Consider the following 27,740-nt stretch of genomic DNA (forward strand, 5'->3'; position numbering starts at 1 on the left):
TGCAATTGTGTTTGTGTCTATTCACGTTGTCTTTAAATATTTTTTTCTTGGATTGGTATCTTAATAAACAGAAAGAGAGGAGTTTGCAAAGCCAGAAGATTAAAACAATGTTACAAAGAAATAGCGTAACTGTTGAATGGACCTCAGGAAATTCACAGCAAATACAATGGCTCTTAAAGGAACTACAATGTCAAGATATGATATGAGAATACAAAAGGGGCCGTCTTTAAAATAAAACAGTATTTGGTGACGAAGACAGACGTTTGGCTTCACATCGGAAAGGGAAAAAGTTAAGGGAAGGAGTGGGCGGGGGATCCTCTTTAAGGTAAAAAATTTGAATCAGCTGAAATAACCATAGTCCATTATTTTAAAGTGGATGTAATAACTGAGAGCTCTACACTTATAGGCAAATTTAATTGTCCAATAAAGATATTGAAAAATAAAAAGGGTTTAGAGGTGTCCGACCAATTACCTGTAACTGCGAAAATAGTTTTTCCAACATATCAGCCATATTACAACAACAAAATTCGATACTTAGTTTACCTGCACCATCTCTGACAAATGAAACAACTTTTAAAAAATCAGGGACAAAACTATTATCATTATTTTTTATTTATTTAGTTTTTGCATAATTGATCTATTTGATTTTCATAGTCATTACAAATTTTACAGTTCATAATTTAATAAATTACAACATTTGTCATCTTCAAAATATAATTGATTTAAAAACCTTTTTACTTATTCACAATAAAATAGGTAGTACTGTCACAAAAATGAAATTTTGAATAATTTCAGTGATTCATAAAATAATAAAGAAAATATGATTGCATTGTTCTAATATTACCTGAAGAATGAAATGGTACATTATTTGAATAAAATAATTACGTGTAATGGTGAACCTGGACATTAGCATAAATGTTAAAAGTGATTGAAAATCATAAAAGCAATATTATGATGGTTATTAATTTGCACTTTATATATTTGTAAAATGAAATCACGATTATGGGATGAAGAAGCAAATATCATGAAAGCTGAAAGAAAATAAGGGAAAGACTTAATATATGCAATACTTTAATGGTGTTTAATTAAAACAAAAGGAAAGTGGCAGATTAGAAAGGGATGCAGAATAGTGTAAACTGTGACCAGCATATCATTAAGACACCCAAAAGCAGGCATGATGGAAAGGAGAAGGAATAAATTGTATTAAAAAAACCAAATACTAAGGGTAATATTTGACTAGTGTAGGAATCAGATTTGGTTAGGTAATGGGGTGGGGGGGGGGGGTTTGAGGGAGGAGGCAAGATTAGTGTAGGGGAGGTGATATGGAAGGGGAGGGGACAAAGTTAGGGTAAAAAGTGAGGTGCTAGGAGAATGGGACAGGAAAAATTGTTGTAAAATGAGATATTGCTTCACTACCCTAAATGCTAGTTGTATAACTTAACCAAACTAGTGACCATTCTTTTTCTTATTGAATCACTTTTAACACAAAATAAATTCCACCCTTCTCAAAGAAACAAATAATCTGGGGACGAAAATATGTCAACACATTTTTTAGGTAGTAAAAAATAAAGTACGAAAAATAATGACAGTCTTTTTTTGTTTTTAAATTGATTTGGTAAAAACAGCAAAGTTGGAGTCGAATTGCTGTCAAACCTAAATGAAAATAAAGGTAATTTATACATGATGAGACAATCTGTCCTTTTAAACCATCTTTTAGTATTAATATTACTTTATGAATTGATTTTTTTTAAATACTTTTTGTTTCTCTTTTCTCCTATGAGTAAGTTGGTTCGGTCAATCTATCGAATAAAGCTGTTAACATTAACAGCTTTGACAGGGCCAAGATAATTCTTAAAATAAGATGAATGTTTGTAAAACCACCTTCTCATGAACAAATAAAATATTGCCTTTTGGCATAGAGAAACAAAGCATATTATATTAATGATTGTTCAAAAAAAAAAAGGAATCAGCTATTCTTGCAAGCAGACAAACCATGCCAAGCGAAAGCTGAAGGAATCACTAGAAAAAAAAAACATATAAGAATATGAAGCACAAGTGTTCATATCAAAGCTTTTTAGATCATAATTTCATATCAAATTTAATACTTTCTTGGTACTCTTTTATATCTTTTTTAAAACGTCTGTGATATGGTACACAGCTACCATAATAATTACGGGTTGAAGTAATACTTCTTAATATCTCAGAGGCCTACAAGGGAGGAAGGAACAGGTGCAATCAGAACTCCACCATTTTTTGGGGAGTGCACAAAACAGCTTCCTTTTCTACCACACTGTTACGTGGTAAAAGACTTTCTTCATTTTGTTGTATAAAGATTCCCACCACCAGCCTCCAGCTCAGGGTCCCGGGCCCTTTGGAGTTCAAACGTGATGGACTATAGCACCTTAAATGTAAAACAAAACCTGAAATAATGTGACCCCCTCTGCCATTTTGTTTTTTTTTATCTCCATGAAGAAAACGTTTAAAGCACAGCGTTGAATTTAAGCGAAATCATGTGAAACATCAGACACGGTAACTAATTATTATGCAGACCAGCAAAACATGACAAATTATAGGCAAGTAACTTGGATTGAGTCATTGGAAGCATTGCAAGGCAGCGTCTCAGAAACGGTAGCGATTCTATCCGATGGTTCGGTCTCTTTCTTTGGACCGGTTGAGGTCCGTTTCATGGAATTACTGTTTCCGATAGATTTGCTTCTCAACTTTCCGAGACCGTTCCTTTTCGATTTTGGAATCAGCGGTGCGCTGTCTGACCGCTGTTTTCTCTCTGTTTGCTGGTGGATGTTATGGTGCGGGTGGATTTTCTGTCCCGGATACTCGTTCCGAAGAGCTTGAGTTCTCTTGGACAGACTCTCAAAACTTTCGTCTTTCGTTGCAGATCTCGTCGGCAGATGATGCAAAGAGCCAAACGTTTCGTCAAATGAGCTGGACTTCTCCAACATCGCCGAGTCATTCCTACCGTAAGGCCTGACCGAGTCGGACATGACAGGGTTGACCTTTGACATAAACCCAGAGTACTGGCTGACCTGAGACCTATCGCTGCTTCTTTCACGCTCCTGTCGAGTAAATATATCCAGCCCAAACTCTGGGTCTCCCCTGCGAACGAGTCCGGGGGATACCTTTTCGTCCGTACCGTTACGCTTCGCCCTCTTCTTCGTCAGGGAAGATTGTAAGACTTTTCTTAGACTTCCGATGCTCGATTTTACTCTCACCGAGCTGGACTCTGAGCTGAAATCAACGTCCCAACTTCGGAAACTGTGACGGCTGGAGAGTCCCGGGGAAAAGTTACCGGAGGAGAGACCGTCGACCGACATACTCTCGTGTGGCACGCTGATGCATGGTTCGATCATCTCTTGATTTTCCGCGAGTAAAATCATGATGTCTTCCGCTGTGGGTCGGACGTACGCCTCGGTGACCCAACACTGTAGCATCAGAGAAGACCTGTTACAAGATCAAATCAAGACCAAATTTTGATAAGAACATGTTCAAGACACCAAATGCTGCAACATTTTGATTTCTCAAATTATAATGTTCCTAAAATGTCAGTAATGAAATACAACCTATTTTTTTTGTAAAAGTCGTTCACAGCTGCTATATCAACATTGTAGTTCTGTTCCACTGGTCATGCTCAATGATCAATTTGCCTGACGGCGGAGCAAACAAAGAACAACTCACAGCATTTGCGGGCAATTTTCAGGCGGTGACATGGAGTTTCCTTCTCTAATGTACTCCAAGACGGCGGCATTGGACATTTCTGGATAGGGAAACCCGCCAAAGGTCACGACCTCGTAAATGACCACACCGAGGCTCCAGATGTCACTCATGGTGGTAAAGAGACCCTCACTGACACTCTCTGGTGCCATCCAACGGACTGGTAGACGTCCTGGAGATTATTGAACGTTAAAAATGTTAAAGTGGGTTGACAGGAATAGAGATCAAAGGATGCACAAAAAACAGTAAATTAAAATCCCAAGGAAGTCCTCAACCTTCCCCTATATTACTTTGTGTATAGTTCTGTCTTGCTTTCTTTACATTAAGAAAGTAAGGATACAAGTGTAAATGGTCAACAAACGATGTAAAGGAGGTCATGTCAACCTCAGCAAATCATTGTGGAGTTTGCCCATACTAGAAGCAAGAAATGGTCACATATTGTTATGGAAACCTTGACAACTGATTTTCATTGAATGGGATCAAACAATTTTTTCTCCCTGTGGCATAAGAAGTCATCATATTAGTCCACAATGAAGGGCTACACAGAATGATGCCTCTAAGATCTCTTGAACTGCTCAATCACAATATGAATTTCAGAAATGTTTAAAACATGTTTTTACTAAACCTTATATATTTACATACCTTGTTTATTCAGCCGGTAGTAGTTAGAGTCGTAGAGTGCCCTGGTCATCCCAAAGTCACTGATCATGACTGAGTAGCAGGAATTCACCAGACAATTCCGGCAAGCCAGGTCTCTATATGGTCAAAAGGTCAAACATATTCCTCAGTTTCATTTTTCATTTCATTTCATTTATTTGTTTCCACATTCAAAATATATTACACAATAATAGAAGAAAATGTATGTGACAAGTGGAGGAGGTCTGAGAAAGCCAAGGCTCTTACGAGGCAGACCCCCCGTACAAAGACAATAAGAAAAGACAAAAAAATAATGAACAATGCATGCAATAAAACAAAGGTTGCACACACAAACAGTTGAAACTGTCTCATGTTGCAAATTATTTATCAATTCAGCTTGCTCTTTTCTTGGACTGCATTGCAAATACACTTGGGTGTGAAATATATTACAGATATGTTGTAGGAATTGTTATAGCAGAATTATGTCTGACATGTTGTTCAAACTTGTGTCCATGGAGCAAAGCCGGACAACACTTTCATGAAAAATCTACCTGGGCCTTCTTCTTTGCATACATGAAAATCTCGGCTAGAATACCGTCATTTAAATGATGTCATTAGTAGGTGACTGTCAGTTACTTGGTAAATTTTGGGCAAGAAGAAGACAAAAATGTGGCAATTACAGAATTTATCACTGGTTGCTATGGTGAATCTGTTGAATAGTGGATATCAGGTAAATGTAAGTTTATTAAACGAATGCAACACATAAAGTCATGACTCTCTCATGATTAATAATTTGAAAAAATGCTGATATTTTGTCTTCGTTAAATTTACTCTTTGAGGTTTCATGCCTTTCACGGTCTACACCAAACCATCTTTTTTACAATAAGAAATTTGTTGCAATGTTATTGCCGTAAAATCTGCCGTTTCTTACCTATGAACGTATTTACTTTTGGCCAAATAATCCAGTCCTGAAGCAATATCGTGTACCATCGCTGTCAACCTATGTGGAAGTAACACTTCTGCTTCGTCGCTATGCTGACCGACAAGATGGCGTCGGGCTAGTAGAAATGTCTTTAGGTCACCTACATGGGACGATTGATATCAATTTATCATTGAACAACAGCTAACATTATGACAAAACATTCTCTAGTTTTCTGCCTTCTTTGCATTCTTTTCTGATACAAAACAAACTAACAAACTACTTCACTAGGAACAAAAGACAAATTTAGAGTGACTTTTAAACTGAGAGTTATGTGTAATAAATAAAGGAGTTTAAGATCACGTTGTATGACCTATGCACAATAGGCCAAACAAAGACAATATATTAAACTGAAGTTAAAAACCTGCACGTTTCCAGCAGCTATCAGGTTATATTTAAGGTAACAGTTTACTGAATACAATGTGCATTTATATGTCACCTTAGTACTGTAAAGGGATACTTTCAGCGGTCTATTTGTATATCTAATGTGAATTTTATTATTGACTTTTTTTGTAGGGGAGCTAGGGGGAGGACATGGAATGAGGAAGGGGTAGGGTAAGGTATAACTTACCATACAACATAAAGTCCATAACAGCGTACAGGGGTTCTCCCTGGGTACACACTCCTCTTAATCTTATAATGTTCTTGTGGTCAAACCTCTTCATCATCTCTGCTTCGCTTAGAAAGTCAAGCTTAAAGGAGCAAATAGAAAGAAAAAAAAATGACAGATAACCAAACATTATGAGATGGTGTAATAACATCAAATTTCCCAGCACTTGATTCAAAGAGCGATTATTTTGAATTGAGAATTTCAACCTTACAAAATCAATCAAAAAGGAGCAAATAGGCAACAAAAAAAAATGATAGATAAGTAACCATAATGAGATTGCATATTACATCAAATTTCCCAGTACTTGATTCAAATAGCGATTATTTTGAGTAGAGAATTTCAACCTGAGAAAATCAATCACGAAGGAGTAAGTAGAAAAAACAAAACACAAATGATAAATAATCAACTATAACAAATATGACAAGTATTCGTTTATGTGTTATGAGATGCTTTAACTAAATCAAGATTCCCAGCACTAGATCCAATATCATTCGAGGGTGATACTTTTGAGTCAAGAGTATCAACCTTTCTTACAGATAGAAGTACACATGAAAGTGGTCGGCCATTGGTGAAACAGTTGTATCCCATACATGACATTTTCTGTTATGTCATTATGAAATAATAATACCTGCCCTGCAAATATTCCAGGGTATAATTTATTGGATAAATTGAGACTGACATTGATTGATATTGCATTAATACAAAAATGGCATGCCATAAAAACAGGCCTGATGAAAGGGGCAAGTGGGTTAGCCCAGAGTCAATAAGGTGGGTGAGGGGGGGGGGGCAAGGAAAAATGGGAAGAAGAATAAATTTATTCTCATTTTCAGAACATACTATAGGAGATGTGAAGACTACTGGAGACCCTGTGGTGTACTTGTCTCCGGGTCCAGCTTCCCTCTCACGCCATAGCACGTAAGTAATTTGAAATTTGTCTACAAAATAACATTGAAATACATATATTATGATTCCACGGATCCACACAGCCAAATATTTCAGATCAGCGCAGATGTCACATGGATCTATCTATATCACATTCTCTCAACAAACTTCAAACACCACTAACGACATGACGAGCGTGGTGGTTACCTTTTCTTCAATCGACGAGCCCATCTTGAGCGTCTTAACAGCCACAGCGGCCCAGCTCTGCCCCTCTAGGAATGCCTCTCCTCCATACACAGTTCCAAATGCCCCCTCGCCTAACTTTCGGTTCAAGATCACATTCTCTCGGGCCATTTCCCACTTGTCCAGCGTCGACAGGGAATCGATCCCGAGGTTTAGGATCCCTAGCTTCTTCATCCTCAACTCTGCTTTTTTGACTTTCTTGTCATACCTGTAGGGATAAAATGAAAAGAAAGATAACATTGAGGGGTCTTGCCCCACCCACCCCCCCCCCCCCTCTTTGGTTTGTTAAATTTAATTCTGAACTAATCACACAAAGATTGGGTAAAGTACAAAAGTCAGTACTAAATGCTCCCAATACTTTGTGCTTTTTACTTATCTTAAGATGTTAGGCTTCTTTTCAGATAAATTCATTTCATTAACGATGTTTTGGATTGAAACACCCAAGAATTTACTCTCTATGATCTACCAATATCATTTATTACTATTTTTGTAGGCTTATGCCTCCCTGTATCAGGTACTGACACATATTATTATTATATCCTTGTATTTTACCCCAAAATGGGATAGAAATGTAATAGAAATATGATAAAAAAAATCATTTATTGCTATTTTTGTAGGCTTATGCCTCTCTGTATTAGGTACTGACACATATTATAATATCCCTGTATTTTCCCCCAACAATGGGGTAGAAATGTAATAGAAATATGATAAAAAAAAATTAAAAAATTAATAAATTAAAAGCAGTGATTGATCAGTTAAAAGTTATACCCCAACTCGCCGTCTGCGCTCTAGCACCCAATCATTGCTCTCTATGCACCCTGTGTTCACTAAATCTTATGCGAGCGATCTTTCCAGTACTCCTTAACCCTCCTTTGGAATAAACTCCCACTCAACATAAAGAATGTCATGTCTGTGTAGATGTTCAAAACTGTTTTGAAGACACCTGTTTTCATTGTTATAATTGTGTTGTTTACTCTTATTGTATATTGTGTACATATCTTTCACTTTCTTTTGTACAGGGCGGCGAGACTTTATTGTAAGTTGCGCTATATAAGAACTGTTTATTATTATTATAAAGGCACCTACTTCTTTTTGAAAAGAAATCCCAAACTGAGGGTCATCACGAGTAAAATAAGGGTAAAGAGAAGACAGAGGGCTACAATTGCTGTCGCACACGAGGAACCGAGCATCTCACGAACTCTCTCAACAGCACATGTCTTCACCTCTGTAGGAGTGAGAAAAGATTCTTCAAGCAATCAAGCAACTAAATTCAACTATTTATTATTTTATGATACTTCCTCTGCGGGATAGGAACGTCATTATTTTTAAGAAGTTTTAAGAATTTGAAGGCACGGTGGAGGGTGATAATTTCAGCTTGTTGCTTCTTTTAGCAATACAAAACATCTAGACATGTTGCCTGATCAGACGTTTTTATCAGTAAGTTACATAATGAAACTTCAAAAACCTTAAAGAAAGTGGATGGTGGTGGGGGGGGGGGGGGGAGGGGCAGGCCAGCTCCTTGCTCAGAGCTTAATCGAGACAAGTGAGAGGCTATCCCGGGCTGATATCGTCCTGTGTGTGCTTCCCAGAGTGTGTGGGGGGGGGGGATCCACCTGCTTGTAAGCTGCTGGTGGGGTAGAAGTTGTCTATGGCTGATTTAATCAGGTACGTAGTGAGGAATTTGCCAAGGGAGGGGCGAAGCTTGTAGGCAAACTATCTAAGCGTTAGGCCACCATGAGTTGGCGCGAAGCGTACAAGAAAGTTTTGGCCTAAAATGCCTTCCAGATTGCTGGAAATGGCACTTCCCATGCCTTGTAAGTTGCATCTAAGCATTTTCTATTTGAAATTACCAGCGATATCATAAAAAAATTCCCATGGGGTAGGTCGCCCCCTACGCCCCCCTTGGCTACGCGCCTGGATTTAATACTACATGTGCCTTTGGTGGGGAGAGGGTCTTGTACTTTATGGGCTACCACTGAGCTAGAGGTTTAACCATTACCGATGTTATACAGTATATGTTGAGGTGGGGAGGCGGGGTGGAGGGGGGATGAGTGTGTGTGTGTATAGAGGTCTAATGTAATCAAACTTTACCTGTTTCTCCTGTGAGAAAATCAAAGTCTCTTTTCATCCGATCTGCAACCGATTTATCTATATAGAGTTCACCACCGTCCAGAGTCCCTGGTGTTGGGATGTATTGCCCAAGCACTACCTAAACAAATAACAAAGATATCAGCATTTAGATTCCGAGATTACATTCGTAAATCTTATTTCACCAGGGTGATCAAACTATCTGTGACTGTCCTAGTAAATGAACTTTAACAAAATGGTGACTGGACTAATTTGGCTAAAAGAACAAGCTTGTATGCAGTCAAATATATGGCTCTTTTTAATTTTTTTTTTAAAAGCAATAGTTGAGAAACTGTTCCTTTCCGATCTTCCTTTCAATTTTATCTTTAACAGGTACACTCTTCCAATCATGTTGAATATTGAGTTAAAAGCAAACACTTTATGAAGAAGACTATACACAGTTCAATGTTTGAGTGACATTTTTATAATATCAACAAATATAGCCGATTATGTATCACTAACATGTCACTCTTTGTTGCGAAGAAATAAATATGGGATTATGGGCTCAATTTGTGTCATAATCCAGTATTTGTTTTGTTGTTGTTTTGCTCACTTTACAGGAAGCAAGGAAAATATCTGGAAGGAATAGGGGGGGGGGGGGGGGGTTAAGTTCACATAAATATAAGCCACCACGGCTGTGCTACCAGTTTAATATCATCCTGAAATAACTGTGTAAGTTTGAAAAAGATAGGACTAAGCCAATACAAATTTTGGCATTAATTGTGTCTCATTTGTTTTCATATCAACAATGTGATCACATCAGTACCTGATAGGGGTCTGAGTCGAAGAAATTCACCATGATGGTCACCGGGCTTCTTCTGTCCTGATTGATAAAGTCCACTGGACCAGTCGCACCCACAAAGGAAGTATTTCTGAGGTACTCGACAAATAAACTTAAACAAACAAGGCAGAATATCGATGAATTTAAATCATTTTAATTTGTAACTGGTACCCAATATTTGTCAGTTAAACAGACGTCTTAAGAATATTGTTTATATAATAATAAAAAGAGGAAATTGTGGGAAGGTGGTGGGGGAGGGGAGAGAAGAAAAATCATCTCCCACAACAGACAGTGCATTCTGTGATACTTCCATTAGAAACCTGTATGGTAACATCCCCACCAGAACAAAAAGATGGATGGGTTTAAACTTCTCCTTAGTAACACCGTCTGAACTGGCAACAGTAGCAAAGTATCGCTAAACATATAAGAATGTTGACTATTTTATTGCACTGTTAATGAAAATGCAAACTAAAAATTTCACTTTATCATCGGAATTCTGTTGGCATTGTGCAACTTAAGCAAGTACTTTTGGAAATTAACGAAGTATAGTCTTATCATGACATACACATAGGGAGAGGGAGAGATGGTTTACATATTCATGGAAAGCAAAACAGCCAAAGGCACGCACAGAAGAACCGAATCATTCCAACCTAATTATGACATATTAACCCCTCTGTCACTACATCCTGGATATGTAACAATCAAAATTCATTCTGATGAGAGGAAGAAATTCCCAGAGGATTTATATTAACGAATGGGATGTATCGTCCTCGTTCAATTAGATCTTGAGAAACCACGGACTAAAGGCAGACAACAATCAAACACTGTAGGATGCAGTGTTAGCATTTGAGGAGAGGAGTGTAGCCGTGTGGTGTAGAGATAATGACGAGAAGGACACTAAGGCTTCTACTGGATTATGTCATCTATTCAATCCGTGAAAACTACAAAAAATATATATATATATAAATTCTCTATTAACGTACAAATATATCACAAAATATCAGTAAATCACAAGCAGCACAAAACATTCAAGTAGCACATAAAGACTAGAAAATACAACACAAACCTCAAAGACGCAACTCAAATAGTTTCTAGAATTACACATTTAAAACTCCATAAACCGCAATAGTTAAAACGCACCTCTTTAGTATCCTTTACTCCTATAAGACAAATCCTGTGACAATCATAGGTCACACAGTATTGGCATGGGTAGTACTGGCTGCCACACCCTGGCACAAGTAACATGTATCATATAAAGTATATAGCAGAACTCTGGTCACACAACTGACCCTACGCAGATCTAGAACGCCAGTGAGCTCCCCGATCTCTCCATACCACATGAAGGAACGACCAAAGCGGTGAAGACATGGAGTGGGGGGGGAGGGGATTTGAGAGGAGGGTATCAGTTCCAATCCTCCTTTTGGCAAGATATATAGTTTGGGAAGTTAGTACTGTAACATCCTGTTCCCATTTCAATTTCAGGAAATTAGACCATCCCAAATCTGACGTATCTGGTGACGATATGACCCTGAATGGTGGTGGTTCTAAGGGACACGTAGTAACATGGCAAAGATGGGTGGCTCTGTGTAAAAGTTGAACTTACTTCGTGGTTTTATCAGACTGCAGAGAGTCCAGATGGGTGGCGTCCTCATTAAACAGTTTCTCGAGAGCAAAAGCAAAAGTGAAAACTGCATCATAGGCGTAGGCTGCCAATGGTACAAATGATTTGTTCTGTGATGAAGAAAAAAGGTAATAAGAGAAATTTGCAGGAAAACTGATCAAAGATTACATAATATATAACATGGAGGAGGGCACAGAGGGCTATAGTCATAGCAGGGGTGGGGGGGGGGGCATACATGGGTTTTATGGCATACCTCAGGGATAAACATGGGAGCTAGCTGTATGTGGTTTTAGGACAAATATGAGGAAGACCTTTTTCCATCTCTTTATTCGACTACCAACTTTAATTCAAGTAAATTTACAACAATAATCCAAATTTAAAATAAAATGAATCAGAATGCCCAGAATCGAGAAACAGTTTTTTACCAATTAATATAACTTTTTTTTTAAGCAAATCAGTTTTGCTACAGAATGTTTCCAATAAGTCAAATTCTGTGAACTTACTGAACCGTTGAGTTCATAGAAATTGTCAAACCAGGAGGACATCGTGGAACCGCCAGCAATGACTTGATCTGGTTCGGCAAGGTTTACCCGGGTGAGAGTGATCCCACCAGAGAGGGCAGTCTTCATGTCTGACGTAGAGCAGCCAATCGCACCAGTGAGGTTCTGTTTATCTAGGTCCCACCAATCCTCGTTATACCAGGACGGAAAAATCCACATGAAACCGTTATCAAGAATCAAACCCTGATGAGCCAAAAAGAGTTTATTTAAGCAAACTGTCTGGTATTAATACTCTGTTAGGATGTAAACACCATTGTGTATTATTTCTTAACAACTTCTCAAACATTTCCTGTAACTTAAGTGACCATCAGAAACTAGTTTTGCAAACATCATTTCCAGAATAACACATGGAAAGTGTACATTTTAACCTCTTCCTGTATGATGTCATCTTGTCAGGGGTATGGAGACCATGCTACTTGCCAGCTTAGTCCATAAGTTTGATTGAAAAAATGTCTTACTCCACCTCATACACACGAAATTGTGTCAAAGTGGCCCATACAGTGATTAGTAAACATTAAGGTATGTCATAATGGCCCATACAGTGATTAGTAAACATTAAGGTATGTCATAGTGGCCCATACAGTGATCAGTAGACATTAAGGTAAGTCGTAGTGGCCCACACAGTGATCAGTAAAACATTAAGGTATGTCATAGTGGCCAATACAGTGATTACTTAACATTAAGGTATGTCATAGTGGCCCATAAAGTGATAAGTAAACATTCAGGTATGTCATAGTGGCCCATACAGTGAACAGTGAACATTAAGGTATGTCATAGTGGCTAATACAGTTATTAGTAAACATTAAGGAACAATTACTTGTTACATTGAAGCCACAAAGAGCTGCAACATTCATATAATTAAGTAGGAAACAGCGAGGTCTACTGTATCATATCTCAATCCAATCATCATGATTCTTGTTTTTAATTCTCTTCTAAGAATATTTTAAAGTTAACATAGGAATTACTTTGAATAAAAGGGAAATTCGTCCAAAGCAGGTTTATAGGCCTACATAATGTCTGTGTTCTACCAACTGCACAATCTACCCCCAAGTTTGTGGCCAAACTTTCAGACTATAAGGTGCAAATCAGTGACTTACATGTATGCATGTCCCAGGATCACACACATTTCCAGTTTAATAATGCAATACATGATTTTGTAAGGCACTTGTTAAGTGCCAATTACCACTTTCTACTTCATAAAATGTCAAAAGCTATGAAACAAATCCATTTGAAAGAGTATTTTGGTAAAAAATTAATGTTCTTCTCAAACACATTCATCTGTTATCCTGTAACAGTATGCAATAGCAATCAGTAAATTTAAATTTCGGGCGACATAGAATACTAAACATGTAATCAATAAATCAATCCATATCTTGATCGCATAAACTCAAATTAATGTTATGAATCAATCACCTGTTTGAATGCCTCACAAGTGACTTTCTTTGCCAGTTCTTCAGAGGTATAGGCTATAACAACTTCTGGTTTGGCATTTTTAATGGCTGTGATGGTTTCTTCGACGTTCTCGTGACTGATGGTACCACACAGGGCACACTGTATCCCTGATATCATGAGATGGTCCTCAACGCTGGACTGGTCACCCATCTCTTGAGCGTCGCTCTCTGAGATGAGCGCAAATTCCGTCCATTCAAAGTATCTGAATAACTTCTCCTTGGCAAACCTGTTGGCATTATCAATAATGCATCATATGAAAAACACATGCACTTTGAATAAATAGGACCAAACGCATGATATATTACATGCATCGATGGAAGGAAAATGCATCGTAGTGAGAAATATGAAAGATATCATTGAAAAACCATACAGTGTTTTCACAGTTTACATTTTCATCAATAATGAAGTACATTTCAGTTTAGGAAATGTGCTTGAAAAGCAGACCTGAACGTTTTCCCGCCAAAAACGTTGCATAATTAAAGTACCATCTTTACCTCGTATTCAAAAACCACTTTCTTGATTTTGGAAACGCCGGTTTGTCATAAATATCTTCAAATTAATCTGAACCTTTCGTACAGCACTAGTAGTCAAAAACAACCGGTCCAGGCTTCCTGTTACTTTACGTAGATCATATATATATATAATCAGCAGTTATTTATGATTTCAAAGCGCTATGTGATATATGTATATATATATATATGATTTCAATATAGGATCTACTTAACCCAATCTGCTGAATATCTGGGGAGACCCTGTTAGACCCTGTTACTTTACGTGGATCTTATCATAATCAGCAGTTGTTTATGATTTCATAATGATATACATATATATATGATTTCAATGTAGGTTGTACTTACCCAATCTGCTGGATATCTGGGAAGACCCTAAATAGATAAGGATGTCTGTCTTTAGCCGCCAGTGACTTGGAATCGGCAAAATATGAAACAATGACTTGGTTGAAATATTTTGAGACACCAGACAGATTCTCACAAGCTGATGAACACCCTGGGCCCAGGAAGCCTGCAAAGAAACAACCAAATGGTTATTAATAATAATAATAAGAAGAAGAAGTTAATAACCTTAGGGAAGAAAATGATCATGTGACATCCGACATAATCTGTTGGAAACAAAGTAACCAACAAGACTGTGTGGTCTGGTATATTATATGCCATGTTATGTCGATTCTAGAAACCATAAAATTCATTCAAATGGAGTAATTAGTTTAAAGGGAGTGAAGACTCACGTACAAAGAAACGTATGATGCCGGTTATCTGACCTAGTTCCGAATGAGATGTAACAGAAGTGTTAGACACTGGCCACCATCGATCCCAGAAAATACACAGCTTGCTACCGTTGGTAAATATATACAGCTACGGTCAATACCCACAACACAGTTCACATAGCAGTGGGACATCTCAGGTCCAGATTAAAGATAACAAGGTATCAAGTTTCATTACTGTCTGCATTTTGTAGCGACAAGAAAAATACTTCACTTGCAAGCAACGGAAAGTCAACTTTTTTCAGAGGGCGGCACACAGTTTGGGGCTAGTCTTCAATGCCTTTAATGATAAGGAAATTGTTAGGCCTACTAAGGGTTGAGCTATACTTGCCAGCCAGTGGTTTAGTGTAATTCTGCATGATACCGGAATAAATATCGAGTGTTTGATCCGTCTCACACTGCGTGCTGTAGGGCAGGAGACTTAACTCGACCTGCGGCAATATCTCTGTATGCTTGTTGAGAGCCTGGACGGCCATACTGGCACCACGAGAAATGTCGTACAACTCGTCGGCTGAGTCTATTGTAGGAAATAGCCCAGGTAGAAACACCTTCCTCCTGACTGCTAGAGAACCTGAGTAACGAACATACCGTAATAAATATACCAAAATGACCAGCCTTTGGCAATATGCAACCCAGATTTACATTGCAAAACTGAAAAGAATATGGCCTAGTATTGTTAATATTTTACTAACAATATTTTCATAAAATGTTCCTTTGGCATGTAAACTAGATACTCTTTTTTTTAAGTTAAAAGAAAGAATGCATTTTTTGTAACTTAGAAGGTTCTCAGTATAAGCTGCAATAAAACAAATAAGACTTAACTTACGAGACACATGCAAGATTTATATCTTCCTGTGACATGAGCTGACAGAATGTTGATGAAGATTTCAAAAAACAGCAGAATTATTGACAGTGCATTGCTGGACATGAGCATGAACTTATGTGTAGGTCCAGAACCAGATAATAAATGTCAGAACGCATGGATATATCCAGTGGCGGAGCGTCCATACAGTCATGGGGGGCGGATGCCCCCCCTGACATACTCAAATGGACTGCTGGCGCCCTTTTCAGCTTTTTACTACTTTTTTACTTATTCGCGATTATTGACTTTTTATTGCGCTCTCATCTACCTATTGACATTTGTCATATTCTGTTGGTGTAATTTTCTGACAAAATGGCGACGACACCTATTTATTCTTCGTTTATCTGCAAATTAGCAAGGCACGGAAAGGGTCATTTCCTGTGCTCTAGGGAGTATCTTTACTCAAAACTTTTCTGTACGCTCCGCGCCAACCCCTGGTGGCGTTCCACTTAAATAGTGTCAAAGCGCCCCTACAGACCATTCTTGCCCCCCCTGACCAAAACCCCTAGCTCCACCACTGGATATATCCATTCTAAAAGGAATATTTGTAACTACGATGAACCAGCATATGGACCAAGTCACTACTCTCCTCTCGAGAAGTATGATGTGAATTTCTGTCGATCACGTCTGCCTTTGTATTATAAACATTTTCCACAGTTTTGAGGAATATTTGACTCACAAGTTGGTGATGACAACCGCCACTCTACAAAAACTGCTACTTGGTGACAAATAACATGGAGGCAAAGCTCCACAGTGAAGGGGATTATCTGGCAACTTGCCCAGGCACCCCAGGGCATCTCCTACTCCCCCCTCACCTCCCCCTCCACATGCCTACTCATACCTGCTGGTATCCAATCCAACCAGATTTCATGATTCTCCTGCAGCCATTGACAGGTGAATTCCTCCATATCAAGTTTACTATGAGCATACGACGAGAAGATGTCCTCGATGTCTCCGTCATCGATGCAGATATTCTGGATGAAAGCCGCGAGAGGCGGAGCGTTCATCTCGACGACGGACCAAGCGATTTTGGTCACGGGATGCCAAGGGAAGTCGCAACCGCCTAACTGGATGTCCCCTTCGACCAATTCTGGAGTGGGACAGGTTGGGAATGATATCCTGGTGAAACTTTGGTACTGCAGCAGGTCGCTCGGCGTCAGAGTGAAGAAAAGAACCGGCTGGTGGAGATCGCTCAATCTCTTCACCACGTACGGCAGATTCGGTCCGACCCAAGCTACCTTCACACTCAGCTGTAACTCTAAGATTTGGCTGGAGAGCATATGAAAATTCAGTTCTGGGGGAAAAACAAATAAAAAAAACATGTATTGAACTGTTTTTCATTTGTAGACAAGTAAAGTCATAGCAGATGGGTCTTCATCATTTTAAGGAGACTATCCAGCCAAGTATTGCAACAGAAATGGCTTGCTGTGAGCTATATTAACATACTGGACTCAACATCCTGTTACTTGAGGCCTAGCTATGACATATGTATACACTTTTGTTTTGATAGGTTTAAGCTGGCTAGGTGCAGCTGCATATGAAAAGTCACGTAGAGTTTGAACCAATTTCATTTGGGGACAAATTGAAGTATATTCTTGCATTTACAGTGACCATTACAGAAGTTGAATTGATGGAGAAAGATTTGTACCTAGCGAGAAGATGAGCAAGGATGTATCAGGCTAGTGAAGAAATGCATCAGAGACATCATTAATCAGACTTAGTAAATGACAACAATTAAAGAATCCTCTAATTAAATATTATCAATAAAATATGATAAGTTGGATCATACCCAAATTTCAAATGCTGATCCTTTCTACATCCCGATTCCCCACCCCCCCCCCCATCCACTTCAGGGGAGAACTTAACATAAAGACTTCCTGGTTATAATATCGCATGTTCGAGTTTGGAAGAAGACAGTTTGGAAGAAGACAGTTCGAGTTTGGAAGAAGACAGTTTATAGAAGAAGGATCTTGATATTGGGCCTAAATTGTATTAGTTTGCAATACTCTCTCAGAATAAGACTAGAACTTGAACATGTTTGGTTACAGATATTCTTCTGAAGTAATTAATTAAGACACCTGAAAATAGCAGTCTGACACTTTAATTGTTTATAATTTTCCAGTCCTTTTTAATTCCTTTCTCACTGAACTATAGGGTTTTTCTCTTGAAACAAACAATTTCAGAACAGCGACAAATTTATAACTCCATTTGTGCTTTGATAGAGAGATTCATAGAAACTCATATCATCCCATTTCCTTTGTTTTGAATCAAGAGGGGTTGACGATACTTGTAGGTCTTTCACATTTATCGTCAAGGCAGTTTACTTGTTGCATTTCCCCCACTTAATGAACCTCAATATATAAGTGGGTGAGCAATCATATAGTGGGTGAGCTATGTTAAGGTAGTCTATATAGGCCCGAATGATAGCACGCAATAATTGCTATAATTGCTAGACGTTTTTAAAAAGTACTTTCCTGGAGGTCTTTACCTCCAAATTGTTCTCAAGACATTTAAAGGAACACACAAGATGACTGAATAAATGTCCCAGTGAGGAATATTTCCTCGAAGGTTGTATTAAATAAAAACAGTTAAGAATTTTGACCTATGGTGACCATATTTAAATTTCTATCATATTGAGGGTCAATACAGCATACCTTTAATGCACAGGCTCAATGTATACCTGTGTATGAAACAAACTCATCTGTAGTCAGTTGGGAGAATATTTGGACATGTCTAGTAGAAGAAGTAGTAGTAGCCAGACTAGCCAAAATTGATAACTCTGTATTTCCTTAAAGTTAATGAAAAGCATAATTTAATTTCCTTTACTAATAGCAGTTAATCAGATGGGAAGCTGATAACTATGTTGTGCTGAAAGGTTGTTTAACGTCTGTTTGGATAGGTCCCATATGAGATATAAATATATCACTGACACAAACTTGGTCTATGAAAAATATAAGTTAAGACAAAAACCACCAAAATACACAGTTGAAGATCATGTTCAAGAATGATGTTATCAATAATAATGTAACTGGGCGATTCCGGCGACAAAGGCTAAAAATTTCAAAGCAATATTTTTCTCCCCAGGTTGTTAACATGTTTTGATGAACAACATCTTATAGCTTGAGAAATGAAAAAAAGAAAATTGATGTCCTCTTATAACAGTTCAGTTTCTTGAGACATATCATATGACTTTTCTTGTTTCATAATTCATTAAATTGTTTAATTTCTTTAATTATAGTGAGTATATCACATGTACGTATGTATATATGTATATTAGATCCTCCTGCAAGAAGGAACTCGCGAAGAAGCCTCATTGGCTTATCAAAGCCGCAATCTGACCGAAATCAGTCTCTTAGATTCATATTTAACGTCCATGATAATGAATTGTTAATTGTCAACAACTCTGTAACTGGACGACATACATTAATCTGGGAGTGATTCGAACTCGGGACCTTATGATTGAAAGGCACCGGCGTTAACCACTGAGCTAATACTCCACGCAACAGTAGAACATTAACAATTATAAGGAAAGATTAATTAAAATGACAATTAATATTATATAGTTAATTATGAACTGAATAAACAACACATCCAAATATGACTTGATGCTATTCTTTACACATTCAAAAATGTTTTAATGACTACTTGATTGTTTTTAATAACTGTATAAAATAGGTACAATATTTCATCCCCTTTGTTTGTTATTATTCATACTGGTAGCATACAGCCTGATACATGTAGTGTAACACATCTACACATTTCGTGTAGATTCGTGTAGATGTTCGTATCATCAAGCCTTTGTTCTACAAAGTTTTCAGGTCAAACATTAGCTCGTTAAGTAAACAGCCCTGGGAGCTTCAGATCAATGCTATAACTGTGTACATTTAGGCATTGTAACAGAATTAGGGAGCTCAAGGAAATAAAAAACCTGGGTGTGCTATCTTGTGCCACAAAATCATGATGGCGAAACATCGCAAACGAGAAGCATTCGCACATCCCGCCAAGTTCTTTATGCCCCTTGTGGGAGTCAACAGCCCCTTTGAAATTTTGCAACTTTGGGGTTATCTGAGGACAAAATTCATGCTTTTTCGAGCTATTCTAAATGCCTTTTTAGTAGTTACAAAGTTCAATAAAAATAGTTTATTGCTAGCTACAACATGGAATAAAATATCTACTTGGTATATAGTAATCATCTCTCCCCATCATCATCAGTCCTCCATCATCATCCCTCCCTGCCATCATCCAGTCCCCCCATCAACATCCCTCCTTGCCATCATCCAGCCCCCATCAACATCCCCCCATCATCACCAAACCCAGTCCTAATCCCTCCCCACCATTTCATTTGTGTGCAATCAAGTGTGCAATAGAGATTGCCTCCAACATCGTAGCATTTTCGTTTCATTTGTAAATAAATCTGACAAGAATTAGATTGCACGGCTTCAAATATATAATGAAACCCCCCGCATACTAACTTAGGCCATGATTTTGCAAAACTGGCGGTGCAAAGCACAGCTGCATAGCTGGCTGGCTACATCCCTGCTGGCAGACAGATATCAGAATTGGACAATTATTTTAATAAGATAAATGATATAAAGTATAAATGATTCCGTGGGAATTGAAGGTGACACTCAAAATGTAACTCTCTACTAACATGCATGTGAAGAGCATGACAATTTACTTTAACACTCTGTGCTAAATACTATGTATTGATGCTTAGCTGCATAGCAATTTACTTTGACACACTATGCTAAATAATAATAATAATAAAGGCTTATAAGCACAACTACTACAGAAAACTGTGTGTACTGTTGTGCTGGAAAACAACTAAATAAATCTCAAAGTAACGATACAAAAGTTAAACCTGGTAGAGATTCTGGCTGAAATCAGAACCATTGACAAATAAGTAGTGTTTTGCCTCATAAAAGTAGCAGCATTTTGGACTTCTTTAAGGCTGTCAGGAAGTTTATTCCACAATTTAGGTCCAGCCTTCGCAAACGAGCGATACCCATACGAGGAAGTGAGTTACAATAATCAATATGCGAAATAACCATGGATTGGACAATAGTGCTTAACTCAGACTTAGTAAGATAGAATCGCATTTTAGAAATATTTCTTAGATTCTAAAAGCACCTGGATTTAAGTGAACAGATTTGATGCCAAAAAGACATGGTATCGTCAAAATGAACACCAAGGTTACGAACAGTTTGGTCAAAATGTACGCAATCAACAGTGTTAAGAAATACTATGCATTTATATGCTTAACTGCATAGCAATTTACTTTAACACACTACACTAAATTCTATGTATTTATGCTTAACTGAATAACAATTTACTTTAACACACTATGCTTAATTATATGTATTTTATGCTAAACTGCTTAAATTGGATTACACAAAAAGCTGCCCTGGTATAACCAAAACGTTAATCATTAACCAACACGTCATCCTGTGTTCTAACATACCTTGATTAAATGTTATTGTACTATGCACTCAACAACCACTTCAAAATAAATAGAGAGGGGGGGGGAATGTCCTGATATGACATTTTGTAATTACAAATCATATTTATAAGTAAGAAAAGCACTTTAGGAGCTTATGCAAACAAAAGATATTTTTACCTGCCAGTGTTTTTCATTGCACATATAAAACCATTGTTTACCACAGCTGGTGAAGTTCTCAGCAAATTTTCAAGTTGAAAACAAAAATCTATGTCTTACTATTAAAGAAGCCGACTTGGTTTTTATTGCATTTTGTTTCGTATTGATTGGCTATGTGGTTCTAAAATCACATAATTTCATTTCATTTATTTATTTTTGTTCTATCACAACATAAGTATGACATATGACATAGAAGGAGATAAGAAACAAAACTTGTGAAAGCTGTGTACTAAGAAACCCTATAGGGCTTGTCGGGTAGTGACGCTCCCTAAAAAAATACAGAACTTTACAATTTGAAAAGAGAACCAAAAGAACAAAACAAACAGAACCACCCCTTCCTCTCCCTTTCCTCACATCCCCCCCCCCCGCCCCCAGTTTCAATTCGCAGTTCTAGTACATGTTGATGAAGTGCTTTTGTAAGCTTTTTCTAAAAGCAACTAAAGAAGGCTTCGCCTTTAAAGTGAAAGGTAGGGGATTCCAAAGTGCGATGGCCCGATGATGTAAGCTATTTTTAGAGAAATTGTTGTGACATTGTCTTGGGTGCAGGTAATCAGCTTGCCTAGTATTGTGAGCGTGGATGTTTGAGTTTTGTGTAAAGAAGGCATTCAGATTATCTGGTAGCACTTCGTGTAATGAACGATAAACAAAACTGACAGGGGCGTAGCCAGTATGTAGCGCTGTAGGCCCGAGCCTACACTGTTTTTGGCCAAGTTATCTTTTTTTAAAAACACCCATAATTCAAATCCATAAGCTTGCTGGACGAGTTTTAGAGTCTAGACAGGTAAATTATTGATATGAACGTAGCAAGAGTATGGCTAAATTAGGTGACCTATTCTTCTGTCATTTAGGCTGTCAAATTTCTATCGTGTGCCATTTCAATCAACACTCTACCTGCCGAAAAAGACAAGGATCCGATCTTGTCAGTTTTTTAACATCTAGTTAAGAACCCGTTTACGCAGATGATATTTCAGTTGAGAAACATTCCACAGTCGAAGAAGCCTATTGTTGATTAACAGACTTTATAGAGCTGCAGCACTTTGTTGCCTGTTGTTACTGGCTTACTCTGTACATGTACCTTACTAATTTTAAATACATTATGTAGTATTAAATTATGTACTATTTTAACTCGTTTGTTTTTTGGGTTTAAAAGTGATATTGAATGGGGTGTCTCAAGTTACCAAGAGGCCAGGGAACCAGAATGAACACTTGGGAAGGGCTGTTTCCAGCCATCTGGGGGGGGGGGTTTGCAAGACCAAAAATTTTCTTGTATGCTCCGCGCCAACCGATGGTGGCGCTCCGCTCAGATAGTTGGCCTACAACTTTGAAAATCCTGGCTACGCCCCTGACTGAGGACATTGAGACTGACCAGATCAGTAAGCTTCAGTAAATTCAAAGGCTTAAATAATGATGCAGTACATCAGAGCTTTGACTTTAATAGTCAAAGTTTCTGCTTAAAGACGACAAAAAAAAAAAAAAAAAAGCTGAATATTTGGAATGCATATTTGCATGAGATCAAAACTAATATGGAAAATGATCTGGGTAACAAAGTTTTGAAAATGATTAATGGAAATCATTTTTGTGATGCTATATGAACATTCATCGGCTAAAACTTCTTAGGGTGACCCAATGAGCTTTAATCTATTTTGGTTACAGAGATCATTAAAACTGTTGGATAAGTTGTACTTATATGAAAAATACAGATGATGCTTGTAAACCAGAATGGTATGTTTTTTTTGTTGTGTTTTTAATTTTTAACAATCTGTAAATAATTAATAACTTTATACCCAACTGAAACTCATAGTTACATCCAGGGAGAGCTAGTTATACACTCATGGTTTTTGGCCACGACGACGAAATGTTACAGCAGTGATACAAGATACACAAGTTCATACATACCAAGCTGCATATTCGCTTGATAGAGATTCACTCGGCAATATAACCAAAGTAATGCACTTACAGTGGCGGAGCGTCCATACAGTCATGTGGGGCGAATGCCCCCCCGATGGACTCAAATGGACTGCTGGCGCCCTTTTCTGGTTTTTACCACTTTTCACTTATTCGCGATTATTGACTTTTTACTGTGCTCTCAAATACCTATTGACATTTGTCACATTTGTTGCGATGACACCTATTTATTCTTCGTTTATCTGCAAATTAGCAAGGCCCGGAAAGGGTCATTTCCGGCGATCTAGGGAGTATCTTTATTCAAAAAAATTCTGTATGCTCCGCGCCAACCTATTGGCGCTCTGCTTAGATAGTGTCGAAAGCGCCCCTACAGACCATTCTTGCCCCCCTGACCAATACCCCTAGCTCCGCCACTGGTTTCTTACCAAGATGGAAACCCATGGATTGCTTCTGGATGAAAATGCATCTTAACTATGTTATTAACCACCAAATTAGCTTGAACCCACAACCACTCAGATACTCGGTTTCATATTTCAATACTACACTCACCTTAGTAAGTGCTCTCGACTATTGGTTGGGTGGATTGCTTGAATTGTAGTTCATAATAGTGACAGCCAAAACATATAAATGATGAAAACAAACAACAACAACAGAATTAAACCTGCAAGCAAAATAATTCTAAAAACATTTACCAGCAAAAATTTTGACTTTGATTAACAACATTACCTGAGTAGTCCGCAAGAAGATATGCACAATCCGGGTTGACACTGCCACCTATTATCGACGTCTCGTTGCTGCACCACGGCGGATAGAAGACTCCCTTGGTACATTCCGGTCGGTTGCAGTACAGGAGCCAGTCTTCCGTGTTCTCTCGTAGGACACTGCCGCTGATGGAGAGCTCCGACACGTAATGAGAGTTCTGCAGCGACCTCCAGTGATCCCCGACCACGCTGGATCCTTCCCACATCGACGTGACGATATCTGAAGACACGTACCAGCCGAACCTGCCGTGAAGGGCAAAACACCAGGCTATATGTGTTAGCTCATGTGTTATATGTGTTACATGTGTTAGCTCAGTGGTTAACGCTGGTGCATTCCAATCATAAGGTCCCCAGTTTCGAGTCACTCCAAGATTAACGTACGTCGTCCGATTACAGAGTTGTTGACAATTGACAATTCATAATCATGGGCGTTAAATATGAATGTAAGAGACTGAATTGATCAGCTTGCGGCTTTGATAAGCCAATGAGGCTTCTTGGCGAGTTCCTACTTGCAGGAGGATCTAAAATACATACATTTGTCAGGTAATGTGTCAGTAGGAGGCTGAGGGGGCTGCAGCATCAGTGCAGCCAGGCTGTGTACCTGGACAAAATTGGACTCTGCAGAGATAATCTCACTATTGTTCTTTTTGACACAGTGTCTTTAAGAAGAAAGTCAGTATATATCTTAGGAAAGTGTTCCTGTTCCAGGGTAAAATACAGGGCTGGAGGAGAAACCATGGCAACAGCAGATTACTTGAACATCTCATTTAGTTTTTGCTGTCACACCCTGAGGATTCCCTCCCCCCCCCACACCCCTTATTGTAGAACTGCATGTCTAACTTGAACTGTTGTTTCTCTCTGTCATCGAAATTGAATCAGAAATTTTTTGAGGGGAAGCGGAAAAAAAATCGAGTAAGTACTGATAAAAAGAACCACTAATTCATGACACCTACAGGACCATACATATATTTTAAAGACCAAGGAAGTGAGGGAGCAATTTTCTGTCCTTTGTTTGAACTAAAAAAACTATCAACATACCTGCCATATAGGGCATGGTTGCCCTGTTGTGATATTCCATCAGTACCAGCTGTGTTCCATCCCTCCAAAACCACTGGGTTACTCATCCACATGGCCAAGTTAATCGATGGTGCATCGCTTGGTCGGCTTCCGCTGGTCTTACAGCTGGGTACAGGAGTGGGGGGAGACCCATTGGTTAATATACAAAGCTTACAACTTGGATTAAACCTTGTTAGAATTAAAGCGCAGCAATACAATGTGTAAGTAAAAACATGAACTAATTATGTCTTGAAAAGTCGATTCTGTTCAGATGTTGTCAAGACGCACCTTTCTTGAATGTAGGCCGAGATTACAAGGTCCGTTGATCCGAAAACATATACTTTACATTGGCTTCTGGTGAGGTGCCGGGTCCAGTTTAAAATCATGCTGGTACTGTTTAAGGTTTTGCAGGGTGGTATTGCTTACCTTGTTGATTCTGTCCACCATTATGAACCCAGACCGGGGCTGAGGTCTGAGGGTAAGCATTTGCTCAAATCCCCCAGAACTCGTACCAGATATGGTGACCATTTTATTGCTGCAATTGCTCCACGTCTTTATACTAATCTTCTTTCTGATGTGCGCTTTGCACCATCGGTTAATGCATTTAAGGCTCATCTTAAGATTAATATCTTATTATTTTCTGTTACTTTCAATCTGGTTTTTCTATTGGTACTGTTGCTGTAAAGCGCTTCGAGCCTTTGGGGGAAAGGCGCTAAATATGTTTATGCATGTATGTATGTATGTATGTATACTTGTAAACATGTATACTTGTTTTTTGGGGGGTGTGTACTCACTTCTCATCCAGGCATCCGCTGACCCTCATCAGTGCGTGCGCTGTTTCAGTTGGGCTATACAGCTTGGGGGTAGTAATACACATCTCAGCATAACCAAGGATCTCTGTTCCAATGATCATAACAACATGGTTGAGAAAGTCTTGCATGGGTCTATGTACTGCACTTCCTTCAAGCAGGATGGGTAACACTTCTCCTTCAAAGGTGAAGTGAGTCACTCGATGGTCCATGCCATGCACTGAAAGAGCCAGGAAGGATAATTACTGGAATACTATAACTTTGGTATTAAAACCCTGGTAATTTAAGCATAATATTGCAGTAAATAGTGACCCAAATCTTAATTCTCCTTACAAACGTTACGCACACAGCTTAATTGGAACGGTTACTCAATCATCAAAACACTCTGTGTGAGGTGGGGAGGATGAATGTGTCTGACAAAATGCACACAGTGCTTCACAATAATGTGAGGCCTAAAAAGGGCATAAATTGAAAATTTCAGTCATGGTACCTGTAGGTCATAATTTACAACATGCAAAGATGCTTCTCATTGTTGGTTGTGAAGTTCTTAAAATTTTGAAATAAACATCCTTGGTAACATCATTAATAAAATAAACATTAACATTTGGCCACAACTGAATATTCTGTTTAAACTTTGAAGGGTGTGACGACTCGCGCAAAATGAAACGTCTAATGCCGGTAATCTGACCTAGTTTCAAATGAGGTGTAACAGACGTGTTAGACACCACCATCGATTCCAGAAAATACACACACAGCTTGGTACCGTCGGTAATTAGACACTAGTGTACCGTCAGTACACTTAGCTGCGGTCAATACCCACAGCACAGTGTACAAACTATAAAGCGATGGACATCTCAGGTCCAGCTATTAGATAACAAGGTATCCCGTTTCATTACTGTCTGCATTTGGTAGCGACACAAACAAAACGTCACTTGCAAGCAACAGAAAGTTAAATTTTTCAGATGGCCGCACGCAGTTTGGGGCGAGTCTTCAATGCCTTTAGGTGTCTAGACTATGCAATGTTTCACAAGACTCCTGGCCAGTTCTTATCTTGCGTGTGTTTGGTGTTTGCCAGATAAAAAATTGACAGCGAAAAAATATACTTTAGTCAGCCATTTTTTGTGGAATCTAGACTATTGTATTAATTAAACCTAGACAGGCACAGCAAGTTTCTATGAAAAATATTGTGCAAACATTTAGGCAAATCTTATTTATACCATAAGTTATTTATTGACATTCTTGTCATTTTCTGCATTGACAGTTTTGTGGGAAGAAAGAGAGTATTTGGGTAAACATTTAAATGTTATTTTACAAATAGTAAAAAGTGACAAAGAATATGGTGGTTCAATGCGATGTCTTGTAGTTACAGCTTGTTGACTTATTTTTCTACCCTTCATTCAAGATAACATCAAATCAGGTTTTGGAATTAGACTTTTTTTTCTTATGGTAACTAACTTTGATGTGATTGGTGTCTTTATTGGATGGAGAGGGAATGAGTCTAGGGAAGGGGTAGGACTTGGATGCAATCAATAAAGCATATTATTGGCATTTGGGAGGGACTTTACATCCTTGAACAGCAGTAATCACCAACTGCTTAGTTAACTTAAAAATTCTGAAAACAGGTCACAAGAAAAAAAGATTCAAAAGATCAAAAATCAACGCGGTCCAGATAGGACTGAAATCAATAACATATAAACTATATTGTTTGAAAAGTTCATTGCTCTTGATATGCTCGGGTTGTCCTCGATAATTGTAAACCCTAATTTGAAAGTAAATGATTTCGTCACCCAAC

General features: G+C 38.3%; 1 protein-coding gene across 2 annotated transcripts in view; it reads right to left on the minus strand.

The window, feature by feature from the left end:
- Positions 1–2,490: 2,490 nt before the first annotated feature.
- Positions 2,491–27,740, minus strand: part of LOC139965666 (uncharacterized) — a 28,762-nt gene continuing 3,512 nt past the window's right edge. For both annotated transcript variants that reach the window (XM_071968271.1, XM_071968270.1), the window contains 18 exons: positions 25,934–26,168; positions 25,122–25,265; positions 24,049–24,326; positions 16,603–17,055; positions 15,231–15,470; positions 14,478–14,640; positions 13,582–13,846; positions 12,112–12,351; positions 11,591–11,718; positions 9,973–10,099; positions 9,171–9,288; positions 8,166–8,304; positions 7,044–7,287; positions 5,916–6,036; positions 5,297–5,447; positions 4,372–4,484; positions 3,694–3,901; positions 2,491–3,459 (listed from right to left, as the gene is read on the minus strand). In XM_071968271.1, coding sequence (XP_071824372.1) covers positions 2,568–3,459; positions 3,694–3,901; positions 4,372–4,484; positions 5,297–5,447; positions 5,916–6,036; positions 7,044–7,287; positions 8,166–8,304; positions 9,171–9,288; positions 9,973–10,099; positions 11,591–11,718; positions 12,112–12,351; positions 13,582–13,846; positions 14,478–14,640; positions 15,231–15,470; positions 16,603–17,055; positions 24,049–24,326; positions 25,122–25,265; positions 25,934–26,168 — 4,259 coding nt within the window. In that variant the 3' untranslated portion in view covers positions 2,491–2,567. The remainder of the gene's footprint in view (positions 3,460–3,693; positions 3,902–4,371; positions 4,485–5,296; positions 5,448–5,915; positions 6,037–7,043; positions 7,288–8,165; positions 8,305–9,170; positions 9,289–9,972; positions 10,100–11,590; positions 11,719–12,111; positions 12,352–13,581; positions 13,847–14,477; positions 14,641–15,230; positions 15,471–16,602; positions 17,056–24,048; positions 24,327–25,121; positions 25,266–25,933; positions 26,169–27,740) is intronic.

The sequence above is a fragment of the Apostichopus japonicus genome, chromosome 3, assembly GCF_037975245.1.
Source record: "Apostichopus japonicus isolate 1M-3 chromosome 3, ASM3797524v1, whole genome shotgun sequence".
Taxonomy (NCBI): domain Eukaryota; kingdom Metazoa; phylum Echinodermata; class Holothuroidea; order Aspidochirotida; family Stichopodidae; genus Apostichopus; species Apostichopus japonicus.